Raw genomic sequence first — 20,617 nt, forward strand, 5'->3', positions numbered from 1 at the left:
ATATACTTTTCTTTTTATTCCCTATTTAATCACTTAATTTTATAATGAAAATTGAACTTCAACTTCAAATGTACGTCACTTTGTTTTAAATTAATTTTTTCCAAAATCCTTCGATCAGGGACCCGTTAGTCTAATATATTCTCCAAATCTACCTTTATGTTTGTTTTCAGGTATACTAGTTTGGAGAAATCTTGCTCACTGCAAACTAAATGGCCACCCACACCATCGCCTGTTATGACGAGATGAATTAACCTTGTTTTAAAACTAAAATTTGTTTATAGTTCTTTAAGATATATTTTGTCATATATTTAAATTTCGTTAATAAAAATTATTATTTAATACCTTCAAAACAACACACAAGAAAATGTCCGTTTTCATTTTCCTGACTGCGACTAACCCCTTAAATGTTGCCTCAGTCTGCACCACGAACTTATGGGACGACCTAATATATGTTTTTTGTTTTTAACAAGTAACACGTGACCCGTTACGAAAGCTAACATTTTCACGACCCACTGTATGTACATATCCTTCTAATGCGTCCTATACGTCTTGTCCTCTATGCAAGCGCAAGTATTCCAAGCGGAGATCACTCTGTTCTAAACCTAGTTAGCACAGTCGTGCTGCACAACAAACCCAAAAGAAAAATTCCCTTGAAGCTGTCGCGTAACTGGTACGTTTGTAATTGTCGTCTATGGACACCGTACCTCCGCTGTCGATGCAAATGTTTGGCTGCGACAAACTAGGTCGGCGCGGCAGCGTCGGTCCACAGAATCATCCGCGTAGCATTCGATTGTCCTGCTTTTTACCAGAGAGCACGAGGAACTTCCGATAGGCCGACGAGACCTGGTCTTCCGTGACTACGCCAACAAAGAGATTTCGGCCTATCGAAAACTGGCTTCATGCCGAGGGAACCGAGGAACACAGGATGCAGTCTCGACCGAAAACGCCCGGAGTGCATTACAGCAAGAACGATGTGCGTTCGCATCGCTGCTCTACATCATACGCCAAGTTCCTCGCATAGAGGTATGCTAGGCTGGGAATGATGAAAACTCGAAGGATATATGGATCGATGTTCGAATGAGATCCTTTTTAATACAATCACTGTCAGACAAATATTCTAGAAAGGAGGGTGCTGGAAAATGGCGATATCCTTACTAATTATGCACTTCAATATCTGAAAATGATGACGATGAACCATAAGATATACAGTGCGTCCACGCTAAAGTGTGACAGACCCATATTTTAATAACTATCGATGATACGAAAAATTTGTTTATATGTAAATTGCATGATACAATGGCTCTATATTGTGGCGTAAATGAAATTTTCTTTTATATTATTCATTTCAAAGATATGATGGTGAAGTTTCGTTTTTTAAATGGAACTATACAGGGTGTCCCAAAACTCGGGGAGGAGCCGAAAATGGGAGGTAGCTGAGACGATTCTGAACAACAATTTCCTTTGCAAAAATGTCGGATGGGGCTTCGTTAAGGAGATATTAAGCGAAAACCCCGACCAATCAGAGCGCGCGTAGACCGTTGGAGCGGCTGCGGTAGCGAAGGCTACGCGCTAGGTCGATGCTTCGATGCACGTAGAGTCACTTGTTCGCGTGCAAGCGCAGCCGCCAGCGCGTAGCCTACGCTACCGCGGCCGCTCCAACGGTCTACGCGCACTCTGATTGGTCGGGGTTTTCGCTTAATATCTCTTTAACGAAGCCCCATCCGACATTTTTGCAAAGGAAATTGTTGTTCAGAATCGTCTCAGCTACCCCCCATTTCCGGCTCCTCCCCGAGTTTTGGGACATCCTGTATACCATACAGCAACCATTGTAATTAGAAATACATGATTATACAGCATTTTAGTCTTAATACGTATGATAATCATTAAATCTATGCGAAGATTTATGTATTAACATTGAATCTGATTAATCGTGCCCAAAAGCAGCCAGGTGCGTATCGTCATGGGTCTGATGTATAACGGGTGAAAATTATGAAGCATTTCTAGATCCATGGTCAAGATACCAAAAGTTCCATTTAAAAAATATTGTAAATGTTACACCCTTTAACTATAATATAACTAATATAACTAATATAACTAATATAAGTAGTTGTATTCATCGTCTATGAAATAAACTGTATATTTACATCGTATCTTCAAAGTTTCATAATTTCTATTAAATGAAAATATGCCAGAGAGCTTCTAATAAATAAAAATAAATTTAAAGAAAGAATTATAGTCATTTAGAACGATTTAAGGCGATGCAAAGTATGCATGAAAAATGCAACAAATTGAATTTAAGTTCCGTTTACATCGTCACTCTTCCTTTAAAGACGATATGCTACTCTCTTTAATCCTAAGTTCATGGTTAACTTATATTGGTTATGTAGCTTTAGTTCCTCATGTAGTCCCATGTAGTCACAGAATGCTACTGTGGTTCGTTTATAGGTTATTTTACTTAGATGGTTATTTCTTTGAATAAACTATTTATTTACGAAATGATTAATTTACGAAATGATTAATTTACGGACATCTTCTGATTAATTATACAAAGATGTACAAACTTTGTTTAACATCAGTTAGAAAACGGATCTCCTCGCATGGTGTTTTATTTATGCCAAAACAAATAATTATGCAGAGTTCAATAAGGTTGTGCTCTTACTGTAATTTCTATCATGGGAAAGTATCAAAAAGTATGTTCGCTAATGTATCTTCATGATATTTCATAGTTCTAATTGCTCGTTAGAAGTAGACTTACTCGTTTGTGCAGCTTCAATCGCTTGTTTACAAATTTTTGAAATCAGAATACTTATCGAGAATGTACCATTTGATTTATTACATATAATTTTCACGTGTATCGTTCGTTTAAACATTATAATTTTCTTTGTTTCAATTATATTTATATAAATTTCATTAAAGATATTTATGGTATGAAAATGGGTAGAGTGAAATGTTCTTATTCAGTACACAATAATAGTTAATGTAATTGTAATTAGGTATAAATTACGAAATATAGATGCACTTTATAAAAAGAAATGTAATACATCTACATATCAAAGTATAATAAAACAAAATAAAATATATACAAAGTATAATAAAGTGTAATATAATCTATGAATTATACATAATTTTGTACATATTTATAAGTGTTTTAATTGTTTTTAATGTGAATTTATTTAATTTATAGTAATGCACCATCAAATTCGTAATAATGCTACAACAGTAAAGCTATCAAGCGATTCTACAATAAAGAAAAAAGTTAAGCAAAGGTCAAAAAAATATTCTGAATTAATGGAAGGTAAATGTTTTATTAATAATGTATTGAAGCTTGAATAGCTTTTCAATTTCAATTATTTTCATTGTAGTATCAGATAAAGCAACGCAGAATAAAAGAACTACAGGAAAAAATCTAAGAGTCTCTAATATATTTAAGCTTGTGGATCAACCTGATAATGAAATGGATGAATTGCACGAAATCAATGATACATGTCCAAAACATATAAATAAGGACGACTATGCTTTTTACAACAATAATATTGACTACAATATTGTAAATATATAGAAATTTGTTTACTTTGCTGATTATTTATATAATATATTTATCAATTTTTATTATCATGATCATTTACAAAAAAAATAACAGGAAGACACGACACTGCCTAACAACATAATAAATTGTGAAGACCTCTATGATGATATAGAAGAATCTGACAAATTTAAGAAAGGACCTTTAAATAAAAAAGGAAATAAAACTGTGGACACATCCAAGATGTAAGTATAATAAAAATGCAATAATATATATACATATATATTGTAACATTTTCATACAAATGCGACATCGTTTAACACTGCCTATGGTCAGTTTCGTTCTTTACATTCATTTAATTCTCGCTCTACGTTACTATACCAGTAGTTCGTTGGGGGCCCATTGACTTTATTATAGTTTGGGTACCTTGGGATTGCTAGACCCGTACTGTAGCTACATTTACAATCAAATGTAGCTACAGCCTCTGAGAGTTCTATTACACTAGAAGATGACTACTAAATGCGAAGTGTACTTATTAAGAAAAGGAAACGACTTAGTAAATACTAATTGTACTAAATAACTTTTGTAAAAATATTTGTTTGATAGTTCAATGAGGTATATAATCATTCCATACCGATTATTAGACTTATTAGATTATTACTGCAATTGATAGTAATGATGTTGCAAAGTAAGAATATTATACAAATAAATTATCATGTAGGAAGAAAGATTCTCAGGACATACAAAAGAATTCTGCAACAGTTATTAACGAAAGAATTGTGGAACTATATATTGAAAGCTTGTTAGCGCACATGCAAGTTTATTTAAGTTGCGGAATGTTAAGTAGAGCAACCAAAACATTAATGAAATACAGAAAATATAAGCAACGCAAATTTAAATGTGATCAACAGATCGAACTTTATAATATCCTTTTAGAAGCTTATGCTTCTGAGGGAGATCTTGAGAAAGTAATAGAATTGTATCATATGATAAAAAAAGATTCCTTAAAACCAACACCGCAAACGTATGTATATTTGTTTGATGCTCTTGGAAGAAACAATATTGATCTAAAGCAGAAAGGTAATTATATTTTGTTAGAGCAATAGTATATTCAAGAATTGACAATACATTGTAAAAGGTTTTCTTTTTCTATGCAGCACTGATGATAAGAGTTCAATGCGACATGAACGATAATAATATATCTTTTAATGACATCTTTACTAAATCGCACTTCAATTGCGGTCAACAAAACACTGTACTCAATGCGATTAGACATCTAAATCCAAAATTTAATCCATCATATACTACGTTAAATACGGAATATATGTACAATCTTTTAAGCAATGTTTTTAAGAGGAATGACTATGAAAGTCCAGTTAAAGGTCTAGTAACAATCGATGAATTAAAAAATTATTTAAACAAGCAGCTAGAAAACGAATCAGCTCTCGAGGTGCAAATAAAAAGCATAGAAAAACCCAGCCTAGAGACAGTTGTTTCTAAACATGTATGTTATTATTATACTCGTTTAAATTAATATTATATTTAAATTCGATTGTTCTTTAAACAATAGTTTCGAAAGTATCTTACTTTTACTAGTTGCATCTATAAGTTTGATATAATAGTAACTGACCTTTTTTGTTAAAATTAGAAAGAAAAGTTGATTGAAATAGAAAACTACTGGAGAGAAATAGTATCAACAGCCTTTAAAAGGAATTTAAAGAGTTTAAAAGAGAAAGAATGTCGATCTAAATCTTTGACGGTGTTATGGCCGTTTTTCGAAGTATTGAATGAAGAAGACTACGTAAACGCTATATTACGAGAAATTAAGCATATTGCTCATGGTTCAGAAACTTATAGCACATCTCTTAAGCTGTTACATGTTGACTTAGGAAAATTTATATTTAGGAAATACGAGGTATATAAATATTTATATGATTTTGCTAATAAAATAACAATATTTTTAATTTATCGTTATTTATAAAGTAAACGGAAATGTATTTGTATTACTAATTATTTGATATTAATATGTAAATATTGTTTAACACTTTTTATTCTTCACAATCATAACTTGTAGATTAAAATGAAAAAACAGACTGGAGTAATAGATAAAATCGTTAGCGTTTATCAAAAGTATCTGGAATGGTATCTAGATCCTACAAGCGTCCCACAATTAAAAAATATGAATAATCGTACTATATGGCAACACTTTGAATGCGAGCAAAAGGAATTTGGTACATCTTTAGATACTATATGCATCAATTGGCCTTCAGATGTAATCGCAGCTATTGGCAAATTTTTGTATAATATTATCTTAAACGATATAATAATTCAACCTGAGATGTTCAGAGGACCAGAAGTTAAATGTTCTATTCCTGCATTCTATACATTATTCAGAAATAGGGGGAATTATTTAGCAGAACAGGTTTGTACATCGAAAAATTTTATTATAAAAATATTGTTTTAATTATACATTAATATTATGTATTGTAATTATAGATTAAGCCTCATCCTTTAGTATCGAAGTTGTATAGGGACTCACAGATAGATATGCTAACATTTAGTTCGATTCTTTTACCTTCTTATTGTCCGTCGCGTCCATGGACTTCCATTTACACAGGAGGATACCCTTTAACTAGAATTGAAATTGTAAGAGCTGCAGGTTTCTCGGTAAGTAGATAAGTTCCCCATAAATAAAGTAGAAAATCGTATTTAAGATTATAATATTAGAGGACCCAAATGTATGCTACATATATCTAACATAATATAATATATATGATATATGTGTTACGTTTACATAAATTGAAGTCGCTTTTTAGGATAATCCATGGAAAAAACTTGTAAATACTCCGCTGGAACAGTTGTATCCTGTATTAGATTCTTTAAATCAACTCAGTGGTAGTCCATGGATAATTAATTGCGCTATACTTGATATCGTGATCGAAGTATTTATAATTTCAATATCTTTCTAATTATTCCTTATAACATCGATAAATTATAATATTTACGAATAACACACGATTTCCTGTAATTTAGATATTTCAACGTGGTGGTTCCGTAGAGTTGAACGTTCCTCAATCAATTTCTGTATTGTGTCCTCCAGCTTCCATAAATAAAACTGCTACGTCTGAAGAAAAACGCAGTGCAGCAATATCAATGGCAAAATATAAGCAAAGAAAGTATGAAATGTACTCGTTGTGGTGTGATTCACTTTATAGATTATCGATTGCTAATCACGTAAGTACTTCATTATTTTTTTAAACAAAATTTTTAATCTTTCATAGAAAATTAGTAAATAACATTTAATTCGGCGCTATTTAAAATTGTATACACTTAATTTTTTATTACCTTCAAAGTTTAGAGATAAAATATTTTGGTTGCCGCATAATTTGGACTTCAGAGGACGAGTTTATCCTATTCCTCCTCACCTAAATCATCTGTCATCTGATCTGGGTCGTTCTTTGCTCTTATTCGCGAAGGCTAAACCTTTAGGTCCAAATGGATTGGATTGGTTAAAAGTTCACGTTATCAATTTAACAAGCTTAAAAAAATCAGCTTCTATTAAAGAACGTCTCGCATACGCGGACGAAAATATAGAAAACATATTAGATAGCGCTGCTAAACCTTTAACGGTAAGTTATAATTTTATTGGAAATAAAACTATTACGAGTTTGTTTAGTGTTTCGGATTAGGTACACGGCTACAGGTTTACACATTTCTATCGCTTAGAAGACTTTAAGTAACTTTGAATATGTATCGGTGTCGGTATTTATATGTTAAAGGGTAAAATGTGGTGGGCGAAGTCAGAAGAACCATGGCAAACTTTAGCAGGATGTATGGAGATAGCGAATGCATTGAAAGCGCCAGACATAGAGAAATACGAAAGTCGGTTTCCTGTGCATCAGGATGGAAGTTGCAACGGTCTTCAACATTACGCAGCACTTGGCAGAGATCAGATAGGTGCCGAGAGTGTCAATTTACATCCGTTTGACACACCAAAAGATGTGTATTCCACAGTTGTTTCTATGGTAAGATTTGCACATTATAAATATATACTATAAATATTTTTGAGAAAAGTATTTCGCTGCTTATTAGGTCGAGAAACGACGACAGGAAGACGCTGAGAATGGCAGTGCAATTGCGAAAGTGTTAAAAAATTTTGTGAAGAGAAAAGTTATAAAACAAACAGTGATGACGACGGTATACGGTGTAACAAAATATGGTGCAAAAAGTCAAATAGCAAAACAATTGAGGGGTGAATAATTAATTTCCTTACTAAAAATGATAAATTTACATGTTTCTCGACTATAGTTCATTATTCTTAATTCACATAGACTTAGAAGACTTTCCGGAAGAATTTATCATGCCTGCTAGTATGTATTTGACCGAACAAACATTTACTACTTTGAGAACAATGTTCGAAAGCGCAAGAGAGATTCAGGATTGGTTCACAATGTGTGCTCGAGTTATTTCATCTGTTTGCCGTGAAAATGTAGAATGGACTACACCTCTGGGCTTGCCCATTGTACAGCCTTACATTAAGCAGCAGAAATATATAAAAAAACCTCTCAAAGGCAAAGAGTTAGTAAAAATTGATAATATTATAAACACATATACAGGATGGATTAGATAAAATATTACATGTACTTGTCGTCGCGACACTACCGTGTCTCTAGATAAAGTAACAAATCACCAAGTAACTCTAGCAAATTCTGAAATATCAAAAAGTATTTATTACTTTCCTTGATTAGTATGAAGAACACTTTATGCGACTATCTATACAAAATTGATTCTATTAAAGTAAAAGTCACGTAATTTATATTTGTAGTATACCAGATACTTTGAAACAAAAGAATGCGTTTGCGCCAAATTTTATACACTCTCTGGATTCAACTCATATGATGCTTACTAGTCTACATTGTAGACAAGCAAATATTGATTTTGTCTCGGTGCATGATTGTTTCTGGACTCACGCTTGTACCGTGGATGGTATGAATAAAGTGAGTATAATCTAAAATAAGTGATTTTAGACTTTCGGGTATCACTAACATTTTTTTTTATACGTTTCGTAATGCATAATCAATATTTTTTATAGATATGTAGAGAACAATTTGTCGCTCTTCATACTGAACCCATTCTCGAGAATTTAGCGGCGTCTTTTGTACAACGTTATGAACCGATTTATATGTAAGTAATCTTCGTATTCGTAAGAGTAGTATTTCGTTCAGGATTTAGTAAAAATGTTATTTTTACTAAAATAATGTTATGCTAATGTTGTCTTAAAACAATTTAGAGTGTCATATCTTTTATTACAAATTTTATCTGAAAACACTTAAGAAATTTAGCATAATAAAATTTACATACTAACCTATATTTAAAATGATTGCAGGACCCTACAGAATAGATACAAAAGTATAGAAGAGATACGTGAATATTTAACTAAAATACCAAAAAAGGGCACTTTTGATATAAAACATGTCTTGTCATCTACTTACTTCTTTAGTTAAAAACCAGTACTAGCACTTTCTATGTACATTAATGAGAATAATAAATCAAACTTAAACATTATCTAGAAATCACTAGATCAGGGTTGTCGCCTTAGTTCTTTTGGATAATTCCTACTCAACCCTGCTGTAGATCCTTGGTATAATTCTTAGTTTATATTTATATTACTGTATTTTGGTATCACAAAAATACTTCTTTAACCATATGCGTTTACTATTTATGCACAGTTCTTATAAAATGTACTTTATAAATACGTGTGTTTACTGGTTTTGTTTACATTTTTGATCATTGATAAATATTTGTATAAAACAAGTTATAATATAGTAAAATATAATCCCTATTTTTAACTACCGTCCTTCATAATACTTCATAATTTGTATAATCATTAAAATATTATAAATACGGTTGCCATCCATAATACAGACGACAGAGATTCACAGGATCACGTGCTTGCTGTATAAGTCGTTCAACTTGACCAGATACACTGGATGCTAAACCTTCCTCGGTGCCTTGTAGTTTCTGTTCGATTCTCAGAAGAGCTCTTTCTGCTGTTTTATTAGTTATCGTTGAACCTAGTCATAATATTTTTTGTATATTTTTGAAATGATATTTCGATTATTTGTATATTTATGTGTGTTAAATAAAATTTTCCTTGCTGAATTTACGTACACGGTAAATTATAACGAAGGAAACATTTGCATTATCTCTACTGTGTTAATATTAAAGACAATATGAAGATAAAAAGGGTAATATTTACACTGATTAATTTCGACCGATCTCGAGGAATGCCCACTTTGCATATTGTACGCTTTAGCTGGCGTGACAGTCCATGTAAATAATGGGTCGTATAAAAGAACTTGCAGCAGAGTTATAATTACTTGTCTTTGATCGCGTAATACGGTTAACGTTTTCTCGCAACAATGTCTCATTGTGCCCTCTATGCCAGACACACCCATTGCTACTTCGATATTCTGCGTAAGTCTAAATGGAATAGTTTCAGGAACTGGTAGCACTTTCCCCTGTTCAAATGCTATACCTAATTATATTTAACAATATTAGAATGCATTTTCTAAATGTTTTCTGTGTATATTATTATTAGAGAGCAATACAAATATTCTTACCAAAATCAATGTGAATTACTTCAGCAGTTGTTTGATCCATTAAAATATTACTTAAGTGTCTATCTCCCAAACCCAAGATGTATCCCGCCATAGAAGTTGTTGCTATGCTATAAATAGTATACAATCATATAGAACAAATTTAATATAATGCAGCAAATATAATAATTTCTATATAGTAACTAACCTGCGCGTATACGCCAATCTTCTTTCGAACCATGTTTCAGGAGATGGATATTTTTCAGTAAAGAAATAATGCATGACTGGATGCATGTGAGCACAGCAATTCATAAATACTTCTAATTTTACGTCAGTTGATGATTTTGACACATTCTAGAAATAAAGGTATAAATAAAGAAATTATATTTAAGAATTTTATATTATATTTAAATATAATCTTACTGCCAGCTTCTGCCTGCAATCGGTCGCCGAATAATCTTCCGGATAATACTTTTCATGAAGTCCAGGAATATTTTTCGAACCTGTCAATAGGAGTGCGATGGGTATCGTGTTCTCGCACCATTCTAATATTCCCGATCTTTGTGTCAATGGGACAACCTAAGAAAATGAGTACCAATAGTATAGACTTTAAACACATAATAAATAAAATAACGGAATAAACTCAAACGATAAATAGCATTCAGCAGAAGTACCTTGTAAGTTCTAATCATCAATTTTCTTCGTTTAGTTTCTTTATAAGCTTTCAAGAGTATATTCATTACATTAAAAACTTGTTGCATTACAGCATCTTGTCGCAAGTCATCTTTTCCCTGCGGAAGATTTAAATGTATTTCAATAATTATACGAGTTACTTGAGTAACGACACATATATTATAAATAGTATACCTTTACTAACTGATATCTTGCAATTCCATCTGTACCAATGCAAATTAGTTTTTTCGGTGTATTTACACCTCCGACAGTTTCGTATGTTTCCACATATTTAGAGATACCAATGATATCATTGTAATTTCTGGATGGTTTTAAATTAATTGTTAACGTTGGTACAAGTACGTTTACGAAATTTTTAACTTTTAAAATTTCTTGATTTTTAGGTATGTTGATTTTAGAGCCGGCTGTAAATAAAAAATTTTCTAAAAAACTTACTCAGAACTATTAAACATTATACTAATACGTATTTAAATTATAATATACTTGCATTTGTTCGAAGAAGTTGTATGATTAGCTAACATAACTAAGGAGTGTGATAACTTGTCCATTTCGCGCAAAATCAATTCGATATTTGACTGCATTAATTCGTGTAATAATTTTTTAGCTCCGAGAACTCTGGGCTCCGCAGTCTTCTTTTTCTTAGTTGTACTGTACTCATAATCGCCATGTAAGTTTTTCAATGCCAACAGTACCGGTAATGTATGATGCGGGTGTTCCAAGGCACAACGTTCCATAATTTTATATATTCCCTTAGAGAAGTCATCAAAAACGTCATTCATATGCGCTGCTAATTGTGGAGCAAGCGGAATGAATTTAAAAGATGGTATTTTAACGAGATTTACGTGCAATAAATCGTTAACTTCTTTTGTTTGTACATTATCTAACCAAAGTGCTACTACTCTAAATACCAAGAGATTATAGTCTTCACTTTGTTGTAGAACTGCTAAATAGTATCTATGCAAAGAAACATTCCATGTTATAAATACATCATCCTCTACAGGAAATTTTTTAATGATTTTATTTAAATTTGCAAAACTTACCGTAGCGCTAAGATTAAATATTTATGTTTTTCTTTTTGTATGCGTTCTAGTTCAGCAACATCATTTATATTTTGTCTCTGATTCAAAATTAAAGCTTTTCGAACATCCTCGTCTTTAGGAACTGAATCCATGCTAATTCCTCTTCCTGAGTACGTAATACACTCTCTCAGACTTTCAAATTGAGGAGATTTCATATACGAACATATTTGTTCAAATTGAGTATCAGCAAAGCGAGCCAGAGCTACTTGTGTGTCATGTAAATTCTTAAGACTATTTGTAGTTTGTTCGTTAATAGAAAAGCTTGCATCTATAGATGTTAAATAATACTTTTTTATCACAGCCTGAGGAATAAATGGAAAACTATTAAAACTCATATGTAAATGAATATAAGACTTTTATAAATACATATTCGATGTATACCTCAGGATTTTCCGATTTTGTTTCAGCCATCCAATCTCCATAAACTCTTAATACTTGTGCTCGTAAATTCTTATCCAATGTTTCTTTATGCATTAAATTGCGCAACAGAAACCGTCCGATTTCCAAATCTTTTCTAAGTCGCGCCAATAGAGATTCCTGATAAAGTAATTGATCTTGAATTTTGGAAGGCAAGTCCTTTTGTTTCGCTAAGACAGCTTTTATGGAAACAGAATGACATATCGATAAAATGCATATGTACAAATATAATCAAAGTATCGTGCAATTTATATGTTTATATTTTATATACCTAGAGAACGAGTAGCGATATGCAAATTTTCTTTATCCGCTGCCACTTTTGAAATTTCTAAATATGTATTAAACAGTGCATGCTTTAGCTTAACATTATCAGTCAAAGTATCGTTTATTTGAAACATAATAGTCCGCTGAGTTAAAATTGGTTCGAGGTATTGAAATTCGTTAAAATTTGTTATATCTTGCTGTTGCCATTTTTCCAACACCGCTTCATATTCATCTGGTTTAGCAAAGCTTAATTCTTCTATCTCGCGAATTAACTGTAACTGCATCAGCCTTTCATATATAGTTTTACTGCTTTCTGGAAATAATATACTGTTAGATAAACAATGTTTATTTTATATTAAGAAATTTACTGATCCTTACCTAAACTAATATTTCTGAGTGCTTTGATGATACTCATGCGAGCGTTTTCAATTGCACTTTGTACACCTATATCATTGCCTTCGTGAAAATATTTTAGCGCCTGGTAATGATAAAAATGATAATCGCACTCAGTTATGTTCGATTTTAATTTATAATCGTTTTGTGGATATAACTGATTCATTTCGCAAAGATTCCAATTGCTAAGTCGCCAAGCACATTCGTACTGAATATCTTCATCAATGTTTTCAGCACTTTTGGATATGGTAGATATGAAATTACCGAGTAAGTATTGTAGACCAGACTGGTGTAATCCATTAGCCATTTCTGTAATGCATGTACAATTAGATACATATTAAAAAAGATATCACGATTATATTAGGTACTAAATTATTAAGTATACTAATTATATAAAATATACTTACGTACCTTTGATTACTGTCATGTTTCCAAAAGATAGTTCAACATCTTGGGCGAGCATTACTTTCTTCCAATCATGAGTTTGAACATAATGCTGTATACGAGTGGAATGATCTTGTAAATGAGAGGAACCGGTACCATGAATAGCGTCAAAATCACCTATTTTCGAGTAAGTGTCCCGAAGAATATTTTGAATCACCTTTCCTTCTTCAGGTGACAATTCATAGATACGATCAATTTTTGAAACATTGGTAAAATTATTGTAATCGTTTAAAATATTTTCACAAAACATTTCCGCGTATAGTATCGCAGTAAAAAATGCTGAACAATATTGCGCAGCTTTAGCGATGTACATATAATTTAACTTTAAATGAACATTGTCGGTAACTTGTATCCTAATGTAGTTTACAATATTTAACATACAGTGCATAATTTGATGATCACAATTTTTACGCATTACAGATGAAGAAGTATTTGGTTCCATCATATAGTTAAAATGATAATTAAAAAACGCATTAATACAAGAACATACGCTGGACATGTATTTTTTATCTATATCAATTATTAGAAAAATAATTCTTGGTAAAATTATCTCACAAAAATTAGTACTTAGCGCACAAATCGGGAATAAATTTTCAGAATAAAATCCTGTAAGACATTCTGCAATTTTACATGTTATCTCTACAATCCAATTGCTATACGAACCATCGGATTCAACTGACCAAATAGTATTATGTGGATTTAGAATATTATTAATTTTTTCGTTATTTATGCCAACTTTCCTTACTTTTGAACTTTTTCCAACTTTAAATGGCTGAATATAGTGTAAAGATATCGTTACTTGTGTTTCACCTAAAATAGTTTTTAGATGTTCCATGTATTGTTTACTTAACACCTTTTGCCCCCAAGGAGATGACAATATAACATAAAGCGCGTTGGCACTAACTTTTCGAAGTTCTATATCACTTTGAAATATAAATTGTAACAATTTGCTTACTATTTTGTAAGATAATATTTCTATTAAATCAGAAGTTTCTTTAACGTGACTTTTTTCTAAATATAATATCATTGATGTTAAATCGTTTGGACCTAATTCACCCAGACACTTTGATGCCTCAAGCGAGACATCAACGTCGGAAGATGCTGTTAATTTTATGAGTTTATATATCAACTGATGCAACATGCTCGATGCACAATCTTCAGCAAAACCACGCATCGTTTCAAGTTTATTGTATAATTTCTGCAATTCTTCTTTTCTCGTTGATAACTGTAGCCGTAAATGTGAAATATCTTCTATGCTATAATTTACGTTTTTATCAACCAAAGATTTTAAGAAATGTTGCACTTCTTCTTCTAGACTATAAGTCTTTTCCCTTTTATACTTTAAAGAATTATGGACATTACGGATTTCTCGAAAAATAGGAACATTTGGAAATGAATTTAACTTTTCTATTGCACCGCATAATATCTCTTTTTGCTCGATTAATAAAAAACTAAGTATGTCTAAAGTTATTGGCATTTTTTCTGCTTGTGCAATAGAAATTAATGTTATGACTGCGAAACTCAAAATTTCTTTAATCTCTTTGCTTCTTAAAGGTAATACTTGCTTTAAAAATTTATAGAAATATTTACATGCTATATGAAGAAGAACATCATCATGTACTTTAATTATATGAAGTAAACTGTAGCTAATATCTTTTATTAGATACATAGACAATTTATTAAAATAGTCCTCGTTCAACTCTTCAACAATTAATGTACAAAAGAACATGTACTGATGAAAGGCTTTTACTTTATGTTCCACAAATCTCTTTTTGTAAATGTTGCTAACTAAATGTAATAATATTTTTTGCAGTATATCTGGACAATTGCATGCTAGAACATATTGTACAGACCTTTCTTCTGCAAAAAAATGTTGTCTCATATACTCTAAGCAAGTTTCAATTACTTCTCTTTTAAAGTGAGGAGGATCTGATATTGGAAATGAAGTTCGAACTTCTAACATTTGTTCGAGATAATCTTCGTCATGTAATCTTTCAATAAGACATGTTAGTGTCTCTTCAAATTTATCATTAAACAAATTAGAAAATTTTTTTATTTGAACGAATTCATCTTGATTTGATATTAATTTATGAAACATTTTATTTGCTAATTTTTTTGCACTACTTTCATTGTTTTCGTTAATACTATATAATAACCATAGCAACATTTGTGGAAAAATATTTTCAATAATTTGTTCGAATGGTAAGTTCACGTAATTGCAGAGAGGCGTAATGCTAGAAAGTTCGAAATTTTTAAGTTTAATAAATGCAAACATATTAATGTACATTTTGTAAAATTCTTCTTCAGATTCGCATTGTACCAAATTCCAAGGAAATGGCTGTAATAAATATTTCGAATGAAACCAACGAGTCGCTAGATAACTTAGATTGTCTTCTATGAGACTTGTGTAACATATTTGGTTTGTTATTATTTTTAATGCCCTTGGTATTATTTGAACTTCTATCTTTTGGTCTATAACGAAACATAACATCGTCCACAAAGCATAACATTGAAATGTTCCGTTACTAGATATTATAGCGCTAAGTACTAGTAAAGAACTTGCGAATTTGATCTCTCGTTCATCAGTATTTCTGTTATTGTCTACTTTTTCATTGCTAATAATTAGCTTATTTACCAATTCTTCGATTTGCATAAATAATTTTTCCTTCCATTTAAAAGCAATGTTTGTTAAAAAATATACTTCTTGTATGCATTTAATTGCTTGTAATTTTATAACAAACAAAGGACTGGCAAGAGATGATAAGACACTGTCAAATATTGGCATTAATTGATCTGAAGTACTGTGTAATACATAATGAAAAAGAAAAGGATTGATACGAATAATTTTTAAAAGACATTTAGTAAATGCTATATGAACGTGGAAACCACAATCTTTTTTGGATCGAAGATTATTCAAGTGAGAAATAATATTCATTAACTCCTCTAGGTAACAATTATAGTCTGTAGCATACTTAAGAAAATATGGCAAAATTTTTAATATATAATGAATGGCAGTTTCATCTAGACAACATTCGTGATATAATGTCACTAAATTTTTCAGCGGTATTTCTTTGTGATTTTTCCACAATTCTTCTTTGTCACGTTTCGATAAAGATTCTAAAACTATGACAGCCATTCTAAAATCAACTGTCCGCGAAAGATCATACATCTCTATTTTAAGTAAATTATTCAGAAGTTTTATTTGAATCTCGCATTTTTCTTGTCTTAGATTCATACAACAAAACGATGCTAAAGCTCTTGTCGCTTGTATTCTAATCGTACCTTTGTCACAGAAGTTACATCGTTTTCTATGCAGAACTTCTGTATCCAAAGATTTACGTCTACCTTGAAAAAAGCCATAATCATTGTAATAATCTTTAGTTGCCTCGTAATCGGCAATTTCATTATCTTCGATATTCATTAAGCTAAATATATTTTTTAACATATCTGGAGTTGCAGATGAGACAATTATGTTTGTTACATTAATATTATATGTTGTCTCATAGAGTATGTTAAGTGCTTTTGTTACATTGCGAAGGTAGATGTATTTACTTCTTAATGGATCTATATCCGCCAATAAAGTATAAATACGATCCAAATACTGTTTCATAGCATCTACAAGATGCACTTCGTTAATATTCATAGGTATTATATTCCACTGCATCATTGTTGATATTATTTTTGCTATAACAGCAACTTTTATAATCATTATATATAAATCATCGCCTCCATTACTTTCATCAATTATGTCACATAAACTGTTCATTAAAGACGTAACAATACTTGGCACGTACAATATATGCTCATTTACTTTTGTGTTCTGTTGAACAGTTTTTTTCTCTTTTTCAATTAATAAATCCCTGTTATACGTTAGTAATAAATAGCAATACTCGATATCCTCATAAGAAGGTTCGATATATTTTTCCTTCTTTAAACAATCGCATGAATTATTGATACTCTGTTCGTCAAATTTTATGTGTTTTTCATGCCTTGACTTTACTGCGATATTAATCAACAGTAAACATAACTCGTCGATTACTATTTGTATTGCTATCTTATGCCAGGGTATATCTAATGCCCACTTTAGCAAGCACAATCTGACAGAATTTGAATTCATCGTTGGCGAGCACATATTTATATTAACCATTGTAATATCAGTTGGCAATGATAAATATTCGCAAAGTATTGCTAATGTGCGAATACTCATGATAGACCACTTAATAACATTTGTGAGATACAGCTTTAAAAGTGCATTTGGATTAGTTATTTTATTATTTATTATAAAGAGTTGGGTAAGTTTGTGGGTTGATGTTTCGTTTTGATTTACATTTAGAGACCTAAAATCATAATTTACTGTTAAAAAATGAAGGAGCAATTCGTAATTTACGTAATCAATTTCATACTATTTTACAGAATAAATTTTACCTTAACAATATATCCCATATTTTATCCCAATAAATATTTGAGTTTTCCATATCGATTACTGAAAACATTTTTTCATTTACTAGCAAAACAGCAGCCAATTCGTATAAATTATCCATAATAACTTCTTCTTTACAAGACTGCGTAAGAAAATCTACTAGGATTTTCAAAAATGCTGTAAGGTCTTCTGATTTTAAACATTCGGGATATTGTTTGAGTAACACTATTAATATTTGTATCATTGGCCATGCTTCTTGCGCATTATTATCCATGACCAAATTAACTAATCCATCAATTTTGATAGCAATTCGTCTTCGTTTCGCCGATTGCGTATAATCACATTCGTTGTACGATGTTTTTTCAATGATAATGTTGGGATTTTCTAACATTTGTTTAAAAACTAAAACAATTTTATATTTTTACGATTTCTAGTAAGTAAAATATATACATTTCAATTATTTTATTATTAAAGATGAATAACAATTACCTTCGCTTGCAAGATAAATAAAATTTTTGGAAAGTACATCCACTTTAAGATCTTTTAAGATCATTAAATATATACTTTTGAGTATCGTGTGCCACTTCTCCCAATTATCAGCATAAGCTCCATCACAGACTTTACATCTTCCTTTAGGATGATGAATTTTAATAAAAAGTAATAAAAGTTTGTATTTCTCTGATGAACTTTTTAAACTAATTATGTTTGGCAAAATATTTTCGCTAAATTGACAAAGCATAATCCTATATTCAGTTGCAATTTGTTGACATACCGTGTTCGTAAGTTTATAAGCAGATTCTGCTAAGATTTCTTGATTTGTTTTCACATCAAGAAAAACATTCTCTGAAACAAAATAAAATTTAAAGTGTTTCAAGACATAACTAAATGTAAAATTTTTCATTTTATACAAAGGTATTGAAAACTTATCATTAAAAGGGATTTAGGTAATTGACTTTTGTTTTTAATAACTTATACACACCTAAGAACAATAATATCCTTTTTAGGTGAAGAAGTAGATTTGAGTGGATGCAACCAAAATATACAATCATTTGTAAAGCATCTAATATAGTTCGTTTATTTGTAAGTGAAGATACATTTTCATACAAGTGTATGCATATCTTCAATAATTCTTGCCACTGTTCAGGTAACATCTTTGCCTGATATATTTTAAATGGAAGTATATATGTAACCAGTATACCCGTATAAGTTTCATGATAATATTCATAAGTTTTTGTCCCTAGAACTTGCAAGATTAAAGGCATTATGTCTTTGCACTTTATAAGTGGTATTTTGTAACAATTTGCATGTTGAATCGTTTTTCGTACAAGCATACATATATTTTGTCTTTCTGTAAGTGTCGCTTTGTTACTCTTTTCCTTAGTAGCGAATCTACTTGTTTCCTTTAATAAAAATAAATTTACTATTTAATAAATTTATGTTTAACAAACTTTTTAAATAAACATATACTTACATTTATCAATAGTTTATGTACAGTATGTACAATATACGACCAATTCACAACACCTTTTACATTTTGTTCTGTGCTTCTATGTATCTCATTTACCGCTTCTTCATTTTCATATAATTCCAACAATTCTACAACGCATTTCTAAAAATAAAAATTGCAATCGACGTTAAATACAAATACAAATAATACGCTTTTCACGAAAAATTATTAAATGATATTTCGAAGGAAACATTAATCATTAATATTTATTGTTTCTTAAAAAAATCGTAAACTGTCAAGATGCAAAATTAAATGACACAAGAAGTAAATTAAAATTAAATAGTATGAATGCATTGCGAGTAGTTAATTAGAATAAGATACATACTCTCCTCTCTGTAATTTTTGTAGTTGTTGCACTTTTTAATAATTTTTGTATTCTTTCAGAATATACAGACATTTTTATCAGTTAGATCCCGTTACATCTTTTGTGATCTTTTAAATGCGTTGAAAGATTCACTGAGATTCACTATCAACGTCGGCAACAGTCGGTGGCATGATGTTTTGGTGGTTTCTGCGCAAGCGCAAAGCTAGCACAACATTCCCGCGCGAAAATGCGAAAACTATACAAACTGCGTAATACGTATGCGAAGCCACGTGAAGGTGAAGCTGACCGCAGTAGATACTAGAGTCTAGAGTCTAGAGGGTACTAGACAGGGGCCGATTTTAGCAATATTGGTGCTCCGAGCAAGATTATCGTGGCGCCCCTAGACAAGGTAATAATATCAAACGATGAATCTGTAGCTAGATTGTAAAGGTTGTTAAACTACAATATACAGGGTGTCCCAAAAATGTTGTAACACCTTGAAAGGGGTGGTTCGGGAGGTGATTTGAAACAACTTTTTCCTTAGCGAAAATGTTGTCCGGGCTTCGTTGAGGAGATATTAACAGAAAACCCCGACCAATCAGAGCGCGCGTATACCGTTCGAGCGGCCATGGTAGCGCTAGGCGGTCGCGTTCATACCCTACCGCGGCCGCTCCACCGGCATACTCGCGCTTTGATTGGTCAGTGTTTTCCGTTAATATCTCCTCAACGAAGCCTCGGACAATATTTTCGCTAAGGAAAAAGTTGTTTCAAATCACCTCCCGAACCACCCTTTTCAAGATGTTACAGCATTTTTGGAACACCCTGTATAGCAGCTATACTATATTCGTATACTAGGGACACCGGAGTGCGACGCTCCCAAAGATCTGGCGCCCCGGGCGGTTGCCCGACCGCCCCCCTGCCCCTAACGTTGGCTCTGGTACTAGAGGCTGCTAGAGACCTTCCAATCAGAGTCG

At 31.6% G+C, this 20,617-nt stretch overlaps 2 protein-coding genes across 3 annotated transcripts; one reads left to right on the forward strand and one right to left on the reverse strand.

Annotated features, from left to right (window-relative positions):
* The first annotated feature begins 2,361 nt into the window (after positions 1 to 2,361).
* Positions 2,362 to 9,394, forward strand: LOC128877651 (DNA-directed RNA polymerase, mitochondrial). The gene is made up of 18 exons (XM_054125148.1): positions 2,362 to 2,690; positions 3,185 to 3,295; positions 3,363 to 3,547; positions 3,641 to 3,768; positions 4,245 to 4,603; positions 4,681 to 5,027; positions 5,172 to 5,438; positions 5,598 to 5,945; positions 6,020 to 6,190; positions 6,340 to 6,465; positions 6,557 to 6,757; positions 6,877 to 7,152; positions 7,303 to 7,548; positions 7,616 to 7,775; positions 7,855 to 8,101; positions 8,349 to 8,520; positions 8,616 to 8,707; positions 8,910 to 9,394. Exons 1-18 carry the CDS (start codon positions 2,552 to 2,554, stop codon positions 9,025 to 9,027), a joined length of 3,693 nt encoding a protein of 1,230 aa, XP_053981123.1. The 5' UTR covers positions 2,362 to 2,551; the 3' UTR covers positions 9,028 to 9,394.
* LOC128877650 (serine-protein kinase ATM) lies at positions 9,386 to 19,850 on the reverse strand. 2 transcript variants are annotated; one of them, XM_054125146.1, is made up of 18 exons: positions 19,665 to 19,850; positions 19,304 to 19,441; positions 18,812 to 19,232; positions 18,322 to 18,675; positions 17,838 to 18,234; positions 13,380 to 17,749; positions 12,954 to 13,277; positions 12,583 to 12,888; positions 12,276 to 12,490; positions 11,856 to 12,196; positions 11,303 to 11,769; positions 10,990 to 11,219; positions 10,797 to 10,913; positions 10,546 to 10,701; positions 10,331 to 10,476; positions 10,147 to 10,253; positions 9,783 to 10,061; positions 9,386 to 9,597 (listed from the first exon to the last, which is right to left on the reverse strand). In XM_054125146.1, exons 1-18 carry the CDS (start codon positions 19,734 to 19,736, stop codon positions 9,419 to 9,421), a joined length of 8,619 nt encoding a protein of 2,872 aa, XP_053981121.1. In that variant the 5' UTR covers positions 19,737 to 19,850; the 3' UTR covers positions 9,386 to 9,418. The 2 variants fall into 2 exon arrangements, with proteins under 2 accessions (XP_053981121.1, XP_053981122.1); XM_054125147.1 differs by lacking the exons at positions 18,812 to 19,232; positions 19,304 to 19,441; positions 19,665 to 19,850 and having other exon boundaries at positions 18,322 to 18,462; positions 18,605 to 18,652.
* Between the last annotated feature and the right edge of the window lie 767 nt (positions 19,851 to 20,617).

Source organism: Hylaeus volcanicus, chromosome 5 (assembly GCF_026283585.1).
Source record: "Hylaeus volcanicus isolate JK05 chromosome 5, UHH_iyHylVolc1.0_haploid, whole genome shotgun sequence".
Taxonomy (NCBI): domain Eukaryota; kingdom Metazoa; phylum Arthropoda; class Insecta; order Hymenoptera; family Colletidae; genus Hylaeus; species Hylaeus volcanicus.

Bases quoted from the DNA above. Each gene is read 5' to 3' on its own strand.
- LOC128877650 (XM_054125146.1), bottom strand. From the start codon at position 19,736: ATGTCTGTATATTCTGAAAGAATACAAAAATTATTAAAAAGTGCAACA. The intron at 18,676-18,811 runs GTGTGTATAAGT...ATTTTGTTTCAG, and splicing joins AAGGATATTATTGTTCTTAG to AGAATGTTTTTCTTGATGTG. The intron at 12,197-12,275 runs GTATACATCGAA...TTTATTCCTCAG, and splicing joins CAAAATCGGAAAATCCTGAG to GCTGTGATAAAAAAGTATTA.
- LOC128877651 (XM_054125148.1), top strand. From the start codon at position 2,552: ATGTACAAACTTTGTTTAACATCAGTTAGAAAACGGATCTCCTCGCAT. The intron at 3,296-3,362 runs GTAAATGTTTTA...TTTTCATTGTAG, and splicing joins ATATTCTGAATTAATGGAAG to TATCAGATAAAGCAACGCAG. The intron at 5,439-5,597 runs GTATATAAATAT...CATAACTTGTAG, and splicing joins TTATATTTAGGAAATACGAG to ATTAAAATGAAAAAACAGAC.